This window comes from Falco cherrug, chromosome 3, assembly GCF_023634085.1.
Source record: "Falco cherrug isolate bFalChe1 chromosome 3, bFalChe1.pri, whole genome shotgun sequence".
In the NCBI taxonomy this organism is placed as follows: domain Eukaryota; kingdom Metazoa; phylum Chordata; class Aves; order Falconiformes; family Falconidae; genus Falco; species Falco cherrug.
Genome location: NC_073699.1, coordinates 112450932 through 112469066, shown reverse-complemented (window position 1 = coordinate 112469066; position 18135 = coordinate 112450932). Strand labels below are relative to the sequence as shown.

The 18135-nt window shown below is 43.4% G+C and overlaps 1 protein-coding gene across 6 annotated transcripts in view; it reads left to right on the top strand.

Annotated features, from left to right (window-relative positions):
• The window catches only part of VPS13D (vacuolar protein sorting 13 homolog D), a 107576-nt gene that overhangs the window by 86103 nt on the left and 3338 nt on the right, over positions 1–18135 (top strand). For all 6 annotated transcript variants that reach the window (XR_008731233.1, XM_055703965.1, XM_055703968.1 and 3 more), the window contains 2 exons: positions 12516–12647; positions 17334–17574. Coding sequence is in view for 5 of the 6 variants with exons in the window: in XM_055703965.1 (XP_055559940.1) it covers positions 12516–12647; positions 17334–17574 (373 nt within the window). In the remaining variant the exon portion in view is untranslated. The remainder of the gene's footprint in view (positions 1–12515; positions 12648–17333; positions 17575–18135) is intronic.

Below are 18135 nucleotides of genomic sequence, written 5' to 3'. Positions count from 1 at the left end.
CTTTAATCGTTCTGTTACCAGTCTCACCTGGTCAGTAATCTCCTGTCAGGTTCTCGTTTATCACTGGTAACTTGCTGTAGTTCTGCTGAGTCTCAATTTTTCTTCTGAAAATGCGCCTCAGCTTCTTTTAGTTTAAGTAGAAAGAGACAATAATCCATCACCTAAGACCTAAAACGACTTCTAAACAAATGAAGCTACCCTTAAGAATGAACATAAATGGTTCTCTGTTCCTTCTGCCTGTTCAAAGAGTGCTTCTTACTGCCATGAGACACTTCTGGCTTGTAGTTGGGACTATGGTTTGCTTTTCTACAGCTTTCTGTAAGAATGATTTATTTTTTTCTTGCTTTTACTCAGAATTATTTTCCAAAGTAATGACTCAGAGTAGAAAGAAGTGCAGTCTTTCCTAGACTACACAGAAACAAGTCTCACATGCTGTATGTCAAGAAACCAGTAGGGCTTTTTGTCAGAGAAGTCTTATGCGATGATTATATTTGACTGGGAGTGGAATCCTGTCAAGATAGCTTTGCATTTCACTCTACCACTTCCCCGTGAAGCTCTGTGGAAGGAATTCAAGCAGCTGAGGCATGTGGTTACTCTTCCAGAGCACCTACCATCAGGAGAGTTGGATGGCGCGCACTGCCGTCCTGCCTTTCACTGCACTTCTGAATCTCCACGTGCTCATATAGTGGCTAATTCGAAAGTCAAGCTTCAGTTAATAAAACTTACTATTTCAAGAAATAAAAATGTAATTTTCAAAGTGATATAACTTTACAAATAAAGGATAGTAGAGTTAAGTCCAAGAGCTTCTGTGTGTGTGTGGCAGCTGGTTTTCCACACCCTCCAAGACTGAGCCTGGGCATCTCAGTTGTTTCCCTTTGCCTTCCCCCTCTATGACCAAGACCTGAATTACAGTTCCTTGGGAGCACAGCCTCTGTTCTCCACGACAGAGCAGGGTTTGCTGTGCATCATTTAAGAAAATAACTGATGCATGTATTTTTCTGTTTGTGTTTTTTTTTTTAATCCACAGGATAGGAAAAGAAAAGTGAATCTTTGAAACTTCATTCAGTTTGCTTAATCGTATTTTACAGCAGAGTCTGTAGGTCTAGAGCCGCACGTGTAGCAGTGTCACAGATCCCAGGACACTGCACTGCTGGCTGTGCAGCACCCGGCAGCAGGCTGCACGGCCTGGGAGCCCAGGCTCCGCGCTGACGTACCCCTCTCCCTTCCCTTCTAGGGGGCTGGGTGGACAGGGATCGGTACCTGCTGTAGAACCAAGCTGACACCTTGTTATGCGTTGCTGCAGATACCTTACTTCACATCTGAAGGATGTCTCCAGGAGGTTACTGCTAGATGTCTGCATTACTAGATACCATTTATATTTGGCATATTTGTGAAATCAGTTGTCTTTACAGTTGGTTGTCTCTGTCCCCTTTTTTGAACCTGGCTCAATTTAAGTATTCGAAAGTATGGAAGAAAAAACCCAGAGTGTTTGGGCCTACAGCAGCAACATAAGACTTGATTAATATTGTATAGATGTGGTTCTGTTCACATCTGCTGTATAGCAATGTTTTTAAGTAATAGGAGGTTTCAGAAAAAAATATTACTGGCTTGTATTAGGCAACATTTAGTCATGCAGGCCTTACGTTTTACATGTATTACAGCTCATTAGCTTCTGGAGCTTAGGAGCTAGCCTTTGAGTGGCAGGGTCTGAGGCAGGAAAGCCTGGACCCCAACCCCTTACCTACTGGTAAGAGGATGATTTTTCAAGTGCAGGGGTTGAAGCTGCTGAGGCTGCTCCATTAGAGCTCGTCTGGACCTCTGGAGTCACCATTGGGACCATGTCTGCTAACACTGCAAAGGGAGACTTCATGAGGCACTGACCTGTTGTTCTACATACCAGCATCTATTTTGTAAGTAAGAAAGACTTTCTGCTAAATCAGTGTTTAACTTGACATTTAAGGGCAGAAAGATATCCTGATTGCATCTGGACTGTTCGTTAAGGGACAGAACGGGACACAGGCACCAGAAGGGAACACTGCGAGCAGAGGACAAAGGAGCAAAAATGGAAAACATCAAAGTGAATAATGCTAAGTAGCTAGCCAACCATAAAATGTGATATTATGTTTTTCTTTAATGCCCATTCATTATTAGCAACAAATAATTTCAAAAAGATGAATGAATACAGAGTTCTTACTGCGATAGTCTTCCCAAAACCAAAATATTTACTGATTTTCGCTAGTGCCCTGGCATGTTACAACTAGAGGCAGGTTATACTTTCGTCAGACATCACATTATACGGTACTGCATTGAGTGAAACTTGCATTGCTTTTGCATTAAACAAAGGACTGCTGCTATGGCTGGGTTCAGATCAGAGACCAGATTAAGCTTGATTTTATTGTGTCCAGGAACAGGTTTGGAAAAGGTGCAAGTTTTGAGGAAGAGGCAGTATGTTGGATTAGGCTGGTCGGCTACGGCAGGAGGGAGGGCTGACAGTGGCAGGAGGGAGGGCTGACAGTGGCGTCGTGGGGGCGCAGCGCTGCTGAAGGCCTGGGGAGCGCTGCCGCGGCACAGACAGACATGCAGTAGGCAGCCAGTGATTCCCAGTTTGGTTAAATGCAAGGCACTGGTGTGTCAGCCTGGCGTAGCCCATCAGAAATATACACAATTACGAACTTCCTTCTGAAAAGAGCTGGTAAATCCATTGTTGGATTCACCACAGATGTATTCTGCTCCTTACACTTCACGTGACAATTAAGAGGACTGCATTTGCTCCACAAAGTGGAATTCTGATACTGTGTGCCTGCTTCACGGTATTGAGCTATTAACTAAAAGGAATGCATCTACACAGGGAAAAAAAAAAATCATATCCTTTGGAAATACTTGCATTTCTAGAGCCTGCATATTTTGTCTAAGTATCTTATGTGTTAGCAAAAGCTTTTGGACACCAAGCCCGGAAGGTAAGAGGAACACCTTTCACTGTGGTGTGTGTTTCCTGCTCTCTGGCATTTGTGTGTCTTCTAGATCCATCTTTACTCATAAGGCGCTCTGCTAGGTGATACTGCCGCTGTGGCGTAGTCGATGTAATGGTTTCCTTGGGCTGAAACAATTAGAGCGCTGCAGATTTAACCAGTCTGCAATGGAATCTCCTAGAATGGAACTGGAGAGACTTCAAAAAAGGTTACATTCACGCGCTAGTGTCAGCAGAACAAACTAAAGCCATCGAAGACCAGGCAGTAAAGTGTTCACGATTTCCATTCACAAATCTACTTGCTTAGAATTAGGTGGGATAAGTTGAAAGCGTATGTGTACCAGAAATGAACAAAAGCTTTATTCAAAACAGACGTGTCTGTTGGAATGTACCAGGACAAATCATCAGACTGCATTAAACCAGTCGGACTTGATCCCCAGAATTGAAAAAAATTTAATACACATTCTGTGGGTTTTTATAATATCTTTTGGCCCTCTTACTAGTATTTTCAGTTCATAAAAATAGCAGGAAAGTTGAAACTGGCGTAGCGCAATAGGAATATAGCATTTGTTTATTTCCTTCTAAAGCACAAGTGGCACGAACTGCTCGCCAATGCAGTGGCTGTATGACCTCATGTCCTGAAACATCTGCGTGTTGTGCCAGAGGGGTGAAGTCTGGTACAGCAGGTCTAGGGCAGCTTTCTGGGAATGGGCTGTGCTGGTCCCAGTAGTGCTGGGTACTTCCTGTACCGAGGAATGAGTACACGGGTACCTTGCGTTAGTGCATAACCAGGAACAGTCCTTGTGGTTTTCTGTGTATGTGTTTCTTTCTCTTGTCTGCATTTGGAGCACCATCTTTCAAGCTGTCTTTCCATTCACTTTCACTCCAGACAATTCTGCCTTGAGATCACATTAAAGCCGCCTTTACGTCCTTAATTTTGTGACCTTTATCAAGAAGTGAGTCTTTAATTCCCACAGCAGTAAATCTTTGAGTAGAGTATCTGAGCATGCCCAAAGGTGGACTTTTTCCATTCCAGACCAGACATAAAGATGCAGGAAATGCCTGTTACATACAAAATGACAATCTTCTCTACACACTGCATTTCCAGTAGTTTTGTGTTTTACTAGAATTAATTGCTGTGTTCTTCTCCCAAGCAGAAATATCATGGCATCAGGTTCTCCAAGGTTACTCCGCACACTTAACAGTATTAAACCATGCAGCTGGTCAGGTAGTCATTTGTACTGACATGTTTTATTTTCAAATTAAAAGACAGAGCATTGCTTTAAAACTAATCCCACTCCTAAGCAGTATTTGAAGCCAGGTTAGTGGAGGTTTGTATTTCTGTAGCAATTACAGGCTTAGTGAAAGCAGGGGACCTTGCGGCAAGGTACGTGCTGGAGCCCTGCTCAGCCGTTTACCTGTCACGAGACAGATTTTCCCGTGTCACTAACAGCGAGGTTTTCTGTTCAGTCCTGGTCCGGAGCCTGTAGATGGGAGCCCAGGGCCTGCTGGGATGGGGTTTTACACTTGTGCTGTCCTTTTGCCCTTCCACTGAACTCTTTTCATTTCAGTCATGAGCAAACAGTCAGTGCCTGAACTAACAACCCTGCAATCCTCCAAAGCACGCCTCGCTTACAGTACCAAACAAAGGGAGGCCCGCGTGGGCCGGCCCAGGCCAAGGAATGCAGCTTCAGGGTTCTGCTCCATAAATTTAACCAGCACGACAAAAAGGAGATAATATGAGCCTTCGTGATGATCTGAAAGGGGGAGGTTTGTGTCCCATTGATTGCGGTCTGGCCTACTGCCAGGCCCCAAGCCTGACCGACAGTTGAACCATATCGTTAAGGCGTGTAATACAGCTCGAGTCTTGTACAGCAGCCAATGAGTACATATCCAGAGGGCAAAAGTTTATAAAGAGTTGAGGCTGTCCTGTTTAACCCTCTCACACTGCATGTAATATATACTGCTGCCATTCAGAAATAGTCACATTGCTATTAAAAATGTAAACCTTCAGCTTTACTTGGAAAAAAATACACGTGTGTCTGATTTCTAATGTGCAGCAGATTTATAAAGTGATCTGAGAAAAATATGTAAAACTGATTTTTATTTTTTTATAATTTAACAAAAAAAATCCAACCCGCTTTTTCTTCAGTACTACTTTATCCGTAGTTGCTTTTTTGTTCAGCGACGTCTTCTGGGTTGTTCTACAAACTCTTTCATACAGATGGAGCTATTTATTGCCTTGATGTCACCTCATTTAGCATGTGGCTGGTATTTTTATAGATAATTTTTTCACCTAATGCTGCTGTTAACATGTGGAATGCTCTTTTATCAGTTTTGTAAGTACAGCCAGTCGATTTGAATTGTTCTTGCAATTGCTAACTTTAAAACCAAAACAAACTTTATGAGTAGCTTTTCGTTAGATGAAGTCGGTGCTCAAGGACTTCACTGTGCCTCTTGCGGCCTGGGGTGCACCAACTGGAAAGTTTCATAAAGCAGGGTCTGAAGAGAAAACACGTAGAGCCATCACCGCTGGTCTCTCACAGCCCTGGATGCACAGCTAGCAGTGCGTCCTGGTGCGGGGCGGGCGCGCGGCCTTGCTGCCTTCCCAGAACGGCGGGAGTGAATACGGAAACGCTCTGTTACGCTCGGAGTGAAGGGACCGTGTTTGCATTTACAACAAACGGGTGCTGCCGGGACCTACAGACACGAGCACAGACCCACCAGCGCTCCATCCCCCACACCGCCCTGCCTGGCAGCAGGCTGCATGCACAAGCCTTGAGACCTCGTCCTGTGCCCCGAAGCACGGTAAATGCTGTGGCCCTGGGCACTTTATTCTTCACTAAGGCACGTTCAGCTCACGTTTTTCAGATAGGTGTTTGCAAGAAATCCCTGCTTTTTACATTGAATTGCCAGGTGAATGGGAGCATTTTTCAACACATCTGTGAGACAGGGAATGTTAAGGTGACAGCTGTAATCGTCACTGTGGTCAGTACAGGAAGAGTCTGGCAGAAGCTGGAAGCTGAGATGGCAGTGTTAGGTTTGGTAACTTCTTAAGCTTGATGACATCGAAGTGCTTGAACAAGCTGGTTTGCTGCACAGCTGCTCCACTCAGCAGTGGAGCAAGTGCCAGAGGCTGAGGACTGGCTGATGTAAGTGTGGCTGGTGTAAGTGCCGTGCAGCTGTCTAGCATGCAGGCACACACACCTTACGCAGATCTTGGATTTGTAATGTGGACATCATCAGGATGTGCCATTTGGGTGAGTGCATCTGCTGGTTTTAAAGGGATTCTTGATACCTTAATTAAGCTCATCTCACTTCCTTTTGAACTTGGAGCCTGAAGAGGCTGTGTATGATCATAAACCCAATGAACAGTTTTCAGTTTTGTTTTGATGTTGTATACAAAAGAAAGGGGAAAGGGGGAGAAGAGCTGCATCTCATAAGAACTTGGCAGGAACGGCCTGTGTGATAAACAGTTGCTTCTTCAGCATGCTGTAGTTCTCCTAAAGGTATATCAGGTCAGATAAAGGTCCTTAGCATCTGAGCTGGTAGATCCCTCAAAAAAGGAGGGATTTGACTGTTAGTGGGAGGTTTTAACCCTAGGCACCATTTATGTGCATGTTTCTGCCTGAAACTAGCATTTTGGGAACACATTTAACAAGCACAATATATTCCATGCATTTGCTGGAATAAACGGTGCATATAAGCTTCCTCAGATATGCAGTCAGCAGGGAGCTGTCTGGCTCATGGTTTTACACATTCTTGCATCTAACTGAGACGTTCTAATGCCAAATCCAACACTCGGACTGACTGCACTGCATGTGCATTTTTAACACACCTTAAAAGCATCTGTGTCTGAGGCGGTGAATGAATGCCATCGCGGAGCTGTGCCAGGCCCCTGGGTTCAGGCGTCAAGTCTTCGAGCAGTTACCTGCCTGTGGGGAGCTGCACCCCCGAAGTCCCGCACTGGGAAGGAGGCAGCTGTAGTTACCCTTTGAAATACGGCCTTAACATCTGCCAGCACAGCCACAGCGGAACATGAACTCTCGGTTGTCACAGGCTTTTCTGAAATTAGGCCCAAGTCATTTAATGCTCTCAGACGCGGAGAACTAGCACGTAAAAAATAATGCTGAGTCCCCTTATGCTCAGTAAATTCAGGGGGACATTCAGTATTTGAAACAAAGCAAGTATGTCAGTGAGGAAAGAATAACGGGAAGTTTTCAGTATTTTGAAAAGGTCTGATACAAAATACAGATTATATCGGGAACAGCATACGTTTGTATGTTATCCTTATGATCCTGTGGCACGACTGCATCGTCTGTTATTTGTTGCTGTGATGGCTGAACTTTTAGGTTAATTTTTAAGACGCATATTGTTTAGCATTTAATTGTTTCTGGCACTTCTGAGGATGCTGTGCGCTGTCCGCGTGTTACACGTCTATGAGACAAGTACTGTCTTGGTGCTGTGTTTTGTGGAAGTCACGTGCATGGGCTGACGCCACTTACGGAAGGCTGCAGGTGGAATTCCGCACTGAGCTCCCACAAGTGTAGCAGGTATTGCAGTTGCTGCGCGTTTTATGATAGACGGTGTAAGGCTGTTCCTCCTTTAATTTAGCAGATTAAGTCACTTCTTAATGTCTGAAATGCACTAAAGCCTCTCAGACAAAGCCCTCCCTGTATTTATGAAGCAGACTTTTTCCAGAGCCAAGTAAGTAACAGGTTTGATATTGTTTCTTCAGAATACCAGCAGCAATTGAATTGTTTCATGGGCTTGTATTACCTGCCAATTTTCCTTTGTTTGAACTAAGGTTGTTTTATGATTATTTCAAGGGGATAAAAATTGTTCCCAGGCTGGAAGTCAGTATGCCAAGTTACAGCCCAGAGCAGGCTTTTATCAATAAATTTTATGCAAACCTGAAAAAACAAGTTTATAATGGAAACACTGACAGAATTTGAGCTATACCAGAACCAGTAAGTTACTGCTTTAAACGGGTTGGAATGATGGGGTTGTGAAACTGGAACACCGTTATGAAGGCTGGCAGGTCTGGCAGCAAGAGCCGGGTCTAGGGGAGGAAGATGATAACGTGGGGGAGAGCCCTGCGGCCAGAGAGCTCGGGGGGGCTTACGTGGCTCATGGGCACACAGCGTCTGTCGGCTCGAACGCACGGGGGTGTCGGTGACGGGCAGGCTGTGCAGCAGGTGAAGGCCCTGTGAAGAGCCTCTTCGTTAAGTACTTATTTCAGATGCCAAAATCACATCTCCTTGCACTTACAGCTGTTATTTGTGCAGGATTTGGGGGGTCCCTGCGCAATTCCAATTAAGGATCAAAATCTCTACACACGCCCAAGTTGGGCTCCTTAGTCAGCTTGCAGTTGACAGTGCTGCTCTCTTACCAAAAGGACAGATGAAAAATTCCACAAATACACATTTTACATGAAAAGCTGCGGTGATCACTGTGTCAGTCATAGGGTTCTTCCTTGTTGCTTTTTTTCTCTCAGGAGAAGCAGCTCCATTTCCCATAGCTGTTTTACTCTGAATTATTATTCTGGGTGCGATACTGAGGAAACAGAAAGATGTAAATTTGTGTATAATTTTAGAAGTGCAATGTTGTGTTTTCACAGATGATCATCTGTTGATACACAAAGTTTGATACCTTCTGATTTATATTTTGTTAATGTTTTTGTCAAAGCAATCTAGGTGCACTTCAAGGAAATTTGTTAGGTCCAAAAGACACTCAAAGATGAGTAACAGCTACTGTTCTCAAAACCTGTGTATTTATGCACCTCAGCAAGAACCTGGTATAATCCGGACAGCGTACCTGATGGGGTAAACATGTAGTGGAGGAACAAGATAAGTAGTTCTGTAAAACATGTAGTTGTTTCTACAAGAGACTTGTTGTTTCTACAAGAAAGAACTTGTAGTTCTTTCAGTCTAAGTTGGTAAATGATTATCACCAATCATACCCGAATGACTTCCTTGTATCAGTGGGTCGGTGATCTGTTTGATTACAAAACTTTTGGCTTAAAACTGGTCAACTGAATCACAAGATTTCTGTGAACTGTTAAGCAAAAGCCAACCAATTAACACTGTTAACTGTTTTTAGTGTGCATACAGCCATCTGAAATGAGATTCTCCAGGGTTCAGCTTTGTCTGAACAGTGAAGAACTGGAGTGTGTGCCTCAACCTTCTGACACCATTTCCAATCTCTTTGTGTCTTCATTCAGCAGCACTCTTCCCTGCTGTGACTAGTAGACGTGAGGGCATTTCTGTCTTGTATTGCCTTTGTGTGCTTATTAAAAAAGAATCAGCAGATCTGTTGAGTGCTTGTTTAATGTAACACAGATGTGGGCACACCACCGTTCATTCTGCCTTACAAATATTCAGCTTTTTGTATTTCATCAGTGTTGCTTATTATTTACAGAACGTAACTTGAGACAGTAGAACAAATTTTTAGATTAAAAAAATCAAGTTGTGTGGAATGTTTTTAGCTGTCCAGACCAAACAGACCAGTTTGCCAAGGGGGTGGCGAACTAAATCAATGTAATTTATGCTTGTGCTAGTGGCATTTAGTGAAAAGCAGCTGACCTTCTTATCACTGAGACAGGAATTACCTTTTATCACCAGGATGAACGTTTTGGCAGGGGGAGCAGTGGGGCAGTAAGCACTGTGCTCTTAAGTACTTCTTCCATTTAAAAACAAAAATGAAAACCAGCCAGAACCAAACGCACAACTCGGAAATTGCCAGGCCTTCCAGAAATTCACTGTGGTGCCTAGTTCTGTTGGAAACAGTTTCCCAGTTGGAAACCCGTGTTCGCTGGTGTTCCCAAGGCTCAGGCCTGACTACGAGGCCCTGCGCTTTCCTTGCAGATACCCCTTACGGTACTGCAGGACATGAGAGAAAACAGCGCGGCTGAACCTTTATCTGAAAGGTGCTTAATGTAAAAGCCATTATGCAGTGGTGTTGCTCACTCCCATACGGATGGTTGGCTAACCTTCCTCAACCTGTGACAGGAAAGTAAAAAGTTATTGATTGGTCGATAGTTAATTAAAAACTACATTATGCTTCAGACATTCACTCTTTAAACTTGTCAACAGAAGCTACAGGTGCTGTAGAGTGCTAGGAGCCAATGGGGGCTTCCTGGATAACCGAAATTTTGCCATTTTACTGCTTTTGGAAGTCAGGAAGTAGGACAAGCAGCAAGATGCGAATTACACTGGTTGGAAACCTGTAATTTCTTTGGAAATTTGCCTCATCTTTTTGTGTTTCATGAAGGCAAATACATACTTTTGTTTACTACTGTGTAAGAATCTAATGGGTAAAACAGGCAGTTATTTCTTCTCCTCTGGTGCAGGTTCAGAATGGTAACAATACTGCCATGTAACTGTGCCTGGTACAGGTGAACCCTGTTTATATCTGAAAAATCTAAGGGGCAGGAGAGGTGACTTGCTCTGGAGTCATAGTGCTTAACAGCGAGTTCTAACCACTGCATACAGCTGTTATTCAGTGGGATAATGTCAAGTTATACATAGGTGGTGGAAGTCACCTATTTACCTGGTGTTTAGGTTATTCTGATTCAGGGAAGTGCTACTAATGGAAGAATATGGCTTTAAGACATTGTACATTTTGCAAATGAGGAAAACTGAGTACCTTTATGCAGCAAACTGCAGTTTTCATACTGGCGTTTTTTAGCTTAGATGCGTAACGCTGTAATTAACTAATGGGCGTCTAATCAAAAGCAGCAGCAGTGTAGCAGGACAGGTAAAGCAGTGAGAACATCTGTCAGCAGAGGTAAAACTGAAAATTTGACTGGTCACATTTAATGACATACTGGCACTATTAATGACAACATTTGTTACGGTTTCTTAAGCCCTTGCTCTGTTTCACATTCTTTTAGTTGGAGAATTTCCACTTTTCATTTCATCCTCCCTGCTGACAAACTGACTTTCCATCTTAGCATAACCATAGTTCAGCTGAAGTGAAGTCAAGAGCTTTTTGTCTTTCCTGAAATTTCTCTCAAAGAGGATCAGGGATAAGCACTACTCTGAGCCACTGTAATTTGTTGTGCAGATCAGGGATGTAATAATCTCATTAACAAAATCAGAACTTACCAGGTAGCCATAATGCATTAAAAATATAAATTGGCTTGTTTTTCTCCACTGTGCTGGAAAGCCAGTATCTTTGGCTTCTATACCTTGTTTGCAAAATACCTTGTTGATACCAGACAGAGCAGTAATAGCCAAAACAGAGGCCAGTTACCCAACGGGAGAGCAGCAAAGATGGTATTAATTCATTAGTGACGTGTAGGAGATTCTGTTCCAGTAACATTTACTGCAGCCAAGAAGGGAAGGGGCAGAAAAAAAAAAAAATCATCACCATTAAAAGTCAAGGGTGTCAGAGGCTCGAAGGAGAACAAATTTTAAAATGGTGGATGGGTTTCCAGCCTGGGACAGGACTGCTGAAAGGGAAAGGTGACAAAGAATCAAGGCTCCAGAGAGAACATCTGCAGAAAGCAAAGCTTACGAGGCAAGTACTCCTGTGTGCTATTGCCAAGCAGCTTAGACAGAAAATGCGTTGTTACACAGGACTTTTTCCCTGTCTTCTGATCACAAATGATAGCAGCAGTTCATTGTACAGGATCTTTACAAAGAATCAAGATAGGAAATGGAGAGCACTGGTCAAAAATGGTACGCTTGCCTTGGAAAATTACTAACAGCGGTAGCCTGAGAGAGATACGAAAAAGCATGCAGCAGCAGACCCAGTGATGCTGCTGGGAACGGACAGAGATTAAAGCATGGCTAGGCAGTCTGTAACACAAGTCTTCAGGGGTAGGGCGTTCCAAAAGCTTAAAGGAATTCGGAATATTATTTTTTAACAGAATACTGTTAAGGGAGGAACCTAGCCTGCAGTTCTTTAGCACTGTGGCCAGTATCAACCTCTGATGCCTGTTAGGCCACACATATGTGTCTTTTCTGTCTTGGGTCTTTTTTTTTTATTATTTATTACTGTCATTTTTTTAATAGACACCCAAGAAAGGTAAAGTATGTTAAACCCTACTACAGAGACTCCAATTAACCGTGGATTTTTATTTTGTCTTAACTGCATGTTCCTATTTCTAGAACCTTCAGTTCTCAAACTACTGACGCTGTCCATCAGTGTGAGCTCTAGGTTGATGCACTCTTATTTTCTGTAGAAAAGTGAGAAGAAACAGTCCAATCAGTAAAACTCTGCCGATAAATAGATCCCAAAATCTGCAGACATTATACTCAGTTCAGGTTGCTTCTTCCTATTAATTTAGCACAATGCCCCTTAATTGCAGAATAAACCTAGGAGACATTTCTTTGAAATGTAAAACCGTATGAGCAGACACCACGCCTTCCAGATCAAGAACTACAGAATCCACATGCTGCATTTGTGAAGCCCTTGTATTTTTAAAGGCTTCGTCACACCTTGTGTTTCCAAATAAGTAAAACTTTGTGTGCTGACAGGTTGAAGTGGAAGGAAGAGCGCTGCTGTTGCACTCATTTTTCTGCATCTATTTTGCACGTAGGACCCAGGCGGAGAGAGTGAGAAAGCCACGCTGCTGCAGAGGACCTCAAGGGCTCTTGCCCCGCTATTTGGAAAGTCAAGCGGAAGGACAAGAACAGCTGTTCAAGCTGACTGACAACATCCAAGATGAGTTGTAAGTACTGACTTAAAGTATTTTAAGTAGTTCTGTTTGCTGGCATCGTATCTTCCATGTCTGTGGGGAAGAGGGACTAAAAACTGCTTCACACGCGCACACGCGTGCAGTTAGCTTGTTTTCTCCTGGTACCCATGAGCAGCACAGTGTGAGCACCTGGTGACTTCCACGGTGGCCTGCCCGGTGGCTGTATGCAAGTGTCACTGCAGGTGCCACAGGTTCGCTTGTCGCTTACTGCCTTTGATCACACATCATGTAGAGGCTGTGGAAGAGTCGGAGCCTTGGTCTGTTGACTCCTCCTCCTGTTAATGTCCCTGGTCCCCTTCTGTCATTACAAAAGATGAAATCTCAGTAAGTTTCCTTGGAATCGCTAGCCCACACACGATACGTGTCCAACCCTCCACGTCACTGACAAAACAAGCGCTTGTTTCAAGCCTGTGCTCTCCTTCCTCTGTAACATCCGTACAGGCAGAACCAGTGCCTCTTCCCCTACCTTCTGTTTCTCACAGCCCAAAGCCTGGGAGAGTGGCTAGTGAGAGCGGTACCTGAGCCACCAACAGGCACACAATGCGTCAGAGGTGGCTCTGGTTTACATGGGAGAGAAGCTGACTTGGGATACTATGGTGGTACATGTTATTCCTAAGCTGCAGCTGTTAATGACCAAAATAACCTGCAAAATATTTACATTTTTTTCTCCAGAAAAGTCAATACCGAGTAATTTGAATGAGTAATACGCTCAAGGTGCACCTACATTTGAGTGCCCTGGATATGGGTTCATGAAAGCAAGTGAAAACAGCTATTAGTGGTCAGGTCTGAAAACATGAAAAAAAAAACCACCTACAGAGTGAATGCATGGGAAGACCCGTGTACGTGTTTCTGTCTCTGAACTTGGCACTGGTGAGGCTGCACCTTGAACACCGAGTTCAGCTCTGGCCCCTCGCCGCAGGAGGGACGTCGGGTGCTGGAGCGTGTCCAGAGCCGGGCAGCGGGGCTGGGGCACCACTCTGGTGGGGAGCTGGGGGGGTTCAGCCTGCAGAGAAGGGGGCTCAGGGGGACCCTCTCGCTCCCTGCAGCTGCCTGACGGGAGCGGGTAGCGAGGGGGGGTCGGGCTCTGCTCCCAGGTGACAAGCGACAGGACAAGAGGGAACGGCCTCAACTTGCACCAGGGGAGGGTCAGGTTGGGCATTAGGAAAAACATCTTCACCGAAAGGGCTGTCAAGCGCTGGGACCGGCTGTCAGGGAGCTGGGGGGGTCACCACCCCCGGGGCGCTTAAAAGATGCGTGGATGTGGCGCCTGGGGACATTCTTTAGCGGTGGGCTTGGCAGTGTCGGTTAACGGTTGGACTCTGTGAGCTTTAAGGCCTTTTCCAACCTAAACAATTCTGTGATTGTACGGGAGATGTCAGTTTGTTGGATTGGGGTCGTAAGGCGTAATTCATTACTTAACCTGCTCTCCACCACAGCTACCTGAACAGCTGTTTTCAGTGGAGAGTGTAGGACACTGTGTTTTGCATCTATCATCCGTCAGAGTATCTGCCAAGGCAAAGCAGTGAGAACCACGAGGTGAGGCTCGTGGGGAGGTACCAGCTCAGCACCTTCATCTCACCCGCATCAGTGGTCACTGAAGCCACAGGCCGCTCCAGCACTCGAGCTTCTACCCTCAGCTGCCTGGGAGGAAGAGCCTGTGTGCTGGTGTATCTGCCACTTGCGGCCTTGTGATCTTACGCTGTCGTTATCCTGGTTTCATCTCGTTTAAGGGTCTTCATGCATATACAGTCTGGCTGTTCAGGAGGGAGAATTTAAAGAGCGCAATTTGTGACTAGAAAACGTTGTCAGCTTTTTGCAAGTGTACTCCATAAGCAGATCAGTGGGCTTTTGTCATCGAGTCACGCTGTTCATTCACTGTGACTTTCACCATTAGGAACATCATTCAACAAGAAAACAGTGTTTCTTGTCATGGAAAATAAGTACAAAATTATGCCTCTGACTTTTATCCTAGTATCATAATCAGAAACACATTTAAAGACCTGATTATTTGCATATTTTCCTTCAGAGTTAAATCCATAAAAGGGGGTTTAATACCTTGCTCTACTGTTCTAACTAAATGTTTCCACATTTTTTTCCAGTTAGGCTCGCTGTTTCACTTCTGGAAAATATTGTGTAATTACTTCCTGATGTTGTTAAAAAACCCACAGATTCTCCAGAGATCTGGTTGCTTCTACTTTGTTCTACTGGATCATGTTTCATCTAATTTTTAGTTTTATTAATTTGAGATCTTTCTAATAGTGTAGAAGTATGGGTTTAAAAAAAAAGTACTATCTTGAAGTAGTATCTTAAAAGGTTCAATACCCATTTTGAGAACTAGGCACAGAGAAGAAAGCAAGAGTTGGCAAGAGAAAATGGGTAATGATGCATGACTCAAACTTAGAACAGAATGTAGAACTTGAACTACAAATTAGCTAATGTTTCTGTGCTTCACCATTAAATCACTGACCTCTGTTTCCATACGTGACACCAGTAAAAATCGTGCATGGAACATTAGATATATAACCTGTTGTTCTTATGAAAAAAAAACCGAACCCGAACTCTGATCACCCAGTTCTTTCCACCAAACTTTGCAGTGGCTTTCAGTGCTCCAGTTCTCTCTGTGGATGTCCCTCATACCGCGTGCTGTGACACCCTGCGTTGGGGAATAGGTGTTCTGCTTTTGTGGGTGTACAGACCCCTCTCAGGTTTCTCAGCATTGCTGTGACAATTGCAAAGCACAGCGATACAGTATTAGGGGTTTCTGATAATCGCCTTTTCATCTGCTTTCCCTGCTGGGAAAGTAGCAAAGCAAAGCAAGGTGCCAGCAAGCTTCCTCTGGTTCCACTCCTAGTGGAGCCTGACCCCAGTCAGAGCTGGGATCTCTGTAAAACGCTGTACTTGCTTTCATCTGCCTGGCCTAAGGAACAAGGCTATTATTCTGCAGACCATAACGCTGCTCTATTTTAAAATTAAGTTTTCTATGACACTTCATAAAAAATACCACTCTCCATCCTACTTAACTAACTTCAAAGACAAAACCTTGCCCCAAAGTGTTTCAACTCTGATGGAAAACTGAGGGGCAATTGGTAGTTTCAGTAACTGCTAACATTGCTTTTCACCTAGTTTTTTTTAAGGCAAAATACACATTTTTGTCCATTTTGTTTTACTTAAAGGAACACAATTCAATTATCCTATCCCATAGTTTTATCCAAGGTTAGAGCTGGGCAAAGTACATTGCAGGCTTTTTGTATTGGAATGGCTGTGCTTTTCTCAGCGCTTCGATGAAATGTAAGTTGTTGACTGCAGTAAGCGTGTGTGCCTTTCCCAGATTTAGGGACCTAAGGGCATTTGTCCGCTGCCGTGGCCAGGAGGCGTAGGGCAGGGAAAAGACCATTTCAGTTCAGAGTACCATCTTTCAGAAGACTAGTATTAGAAAATTACTGGGATTATTCTTCTATACCACAGAAAGAAACTGTGATCTGACCTCTTGATATATTTTTGGCTATTAAGATTCTAGTTATAGCTCTGGGTTTATTTGGATATAGCTCAGAGTAATTTGTGCAAAGTGTTACTTAAATGGTAAAGCCGACAGTAATTTTGGAGATGGTAGGCTTTTCTTATCTGCCAAAAAACCCTCTCAGTACTGACAAAGTACTGTCAAAGATTGCGGTGTATTTTGCAGAATGTATTTGGACAACAGCAGCCAGATTTGTACAAGCAACAGTTCAGAAAATAGTAATTTTGAATCTACCTGACAGCATGAGGATCTTAGTTTTACAGACACGCTTCTGCTGCTGGGGGTTATTGGCACAGCATCATTACTCTGTTTAGCACACACAGTCATGATTTCATCCTCACTTTTCTGAATTTTTCAGCATTTTAGAAAACCCACTAATGAGGTTCAGAGGTTCATTTCAGTAGTAACTCAGAAGTGGGGGAGAAGCATCTGTGTGTGAAAAATCTATTTCATGTTTGCATTCCTTACTGTTATTTTTTTACACATCAATCTTTTCAGCCATCATAATTCTCAATATTCTTAACTCACTCTTCTCTACCTCTACTATTCATCACTCAGGCTAATCTCTCTGGGGAAACCTGCTTGCTGCTTAACCTTTCACCCCAGTGTTAAACAGCTAATTTCTCTTTCTAGCTGTGACTCAGGCAGCAGGTTAAACTTGGTTTTTGTTTTTAAAGGCAAGGGAGGTGTGTGGTAAAAGGAAGCACAGTAGGTTTACAGTGTATAGAAGGATAATGCTCTTGTCATAAATATCTGCAAACCTTTCAGGTATCAGCAGTGAAACTGAAGTTAGTTACAATTACATTGCAGTTTTAGGACTTGCAGTGTTCCAAGGCAAGGAAATTACTCTTTGTAAGCCTTATTAAAGGGTATTTTTATATGCCCTTTTAATGTTCAAAGCTAGAAGCCAGGCATTTAGTGCTAATATTTGATTTACAGCATGGTTTTTTTACCTGGGTGAGAGGGTACTTCATCAGCTTGATTTTTAGAAGAGTTTAAATTAAATACAGATGAATTGTACATGTTACGCTACTAATTTTTCTGAAAGACTTCTAAAGGTCACTGAAAGCATTAACAGGTGAAGACACTGGTTCGTTTACTATTTTTAGCTTCAAGTGAGTAATTTTTCTTTTTCTTCACAGCTTCATAGCAGCAGAGAACATAGACAGCTACTGTGTTCTCATTTCATCTAAAGCTGTGTATTTCCTGAAGAGCGGTGATTACACAGACCGCGAGGCCATCTTCCTAGAAGTCAAGTATGACGATCTCTACCACTGCCTTGTTTCAAAAGACCATGGGAATGTGTACATACAGTTGACGAAGAAAGCTGTCAATACAAGCAGTGGTGTAGCAATGCCAGGCCCATCACAACAGAAGCCAATGGTAAGGATCTAGCACCTATTGTTTCATTCATGCAGGGTTTCTTTTCCCCTTTATGCTTGTACTGGTGCTGGAAGTGTTTGTGGTCATTAGTGTTTGGTTTCCTGTGCTGGGTAACAATGAAAACTTTGTTCTGGTAGCAGTGGAAATAGCTGCTGCCGAAAAGGTTTAGGTGACAGTAGAACTTGCTTCCTGCACTCCTGAGAAAAGCTCAAGGCAAAATCTAAAATATTGCTGCAGGCAGAAAAGTTACCGTAGGAAATGTGTGTTTACCTGAGGAGGGCTTTTAACTTTAACATACATACATGAAGCTTAAGTACTTTGCTGTCTATTTACTCTAGTTTTCTCCTCCTAGACATAGTATTTTTTTACTGCAAAGTATCTAAGATTGGAAAGAGTGTTTATGTCACGCACATAAAAGTTAATCAGAACTCTCACTTCTAAAAACCCATTACAGGAGTTTTTTGCTTCATTACAGTAGTTGCTCAGGGGTCTGTTTTACGGGCAAGGTTACAAGCTCACCCCTGACCCAAGTCAGTTTACATTCCAAACAGACAAGCCAGA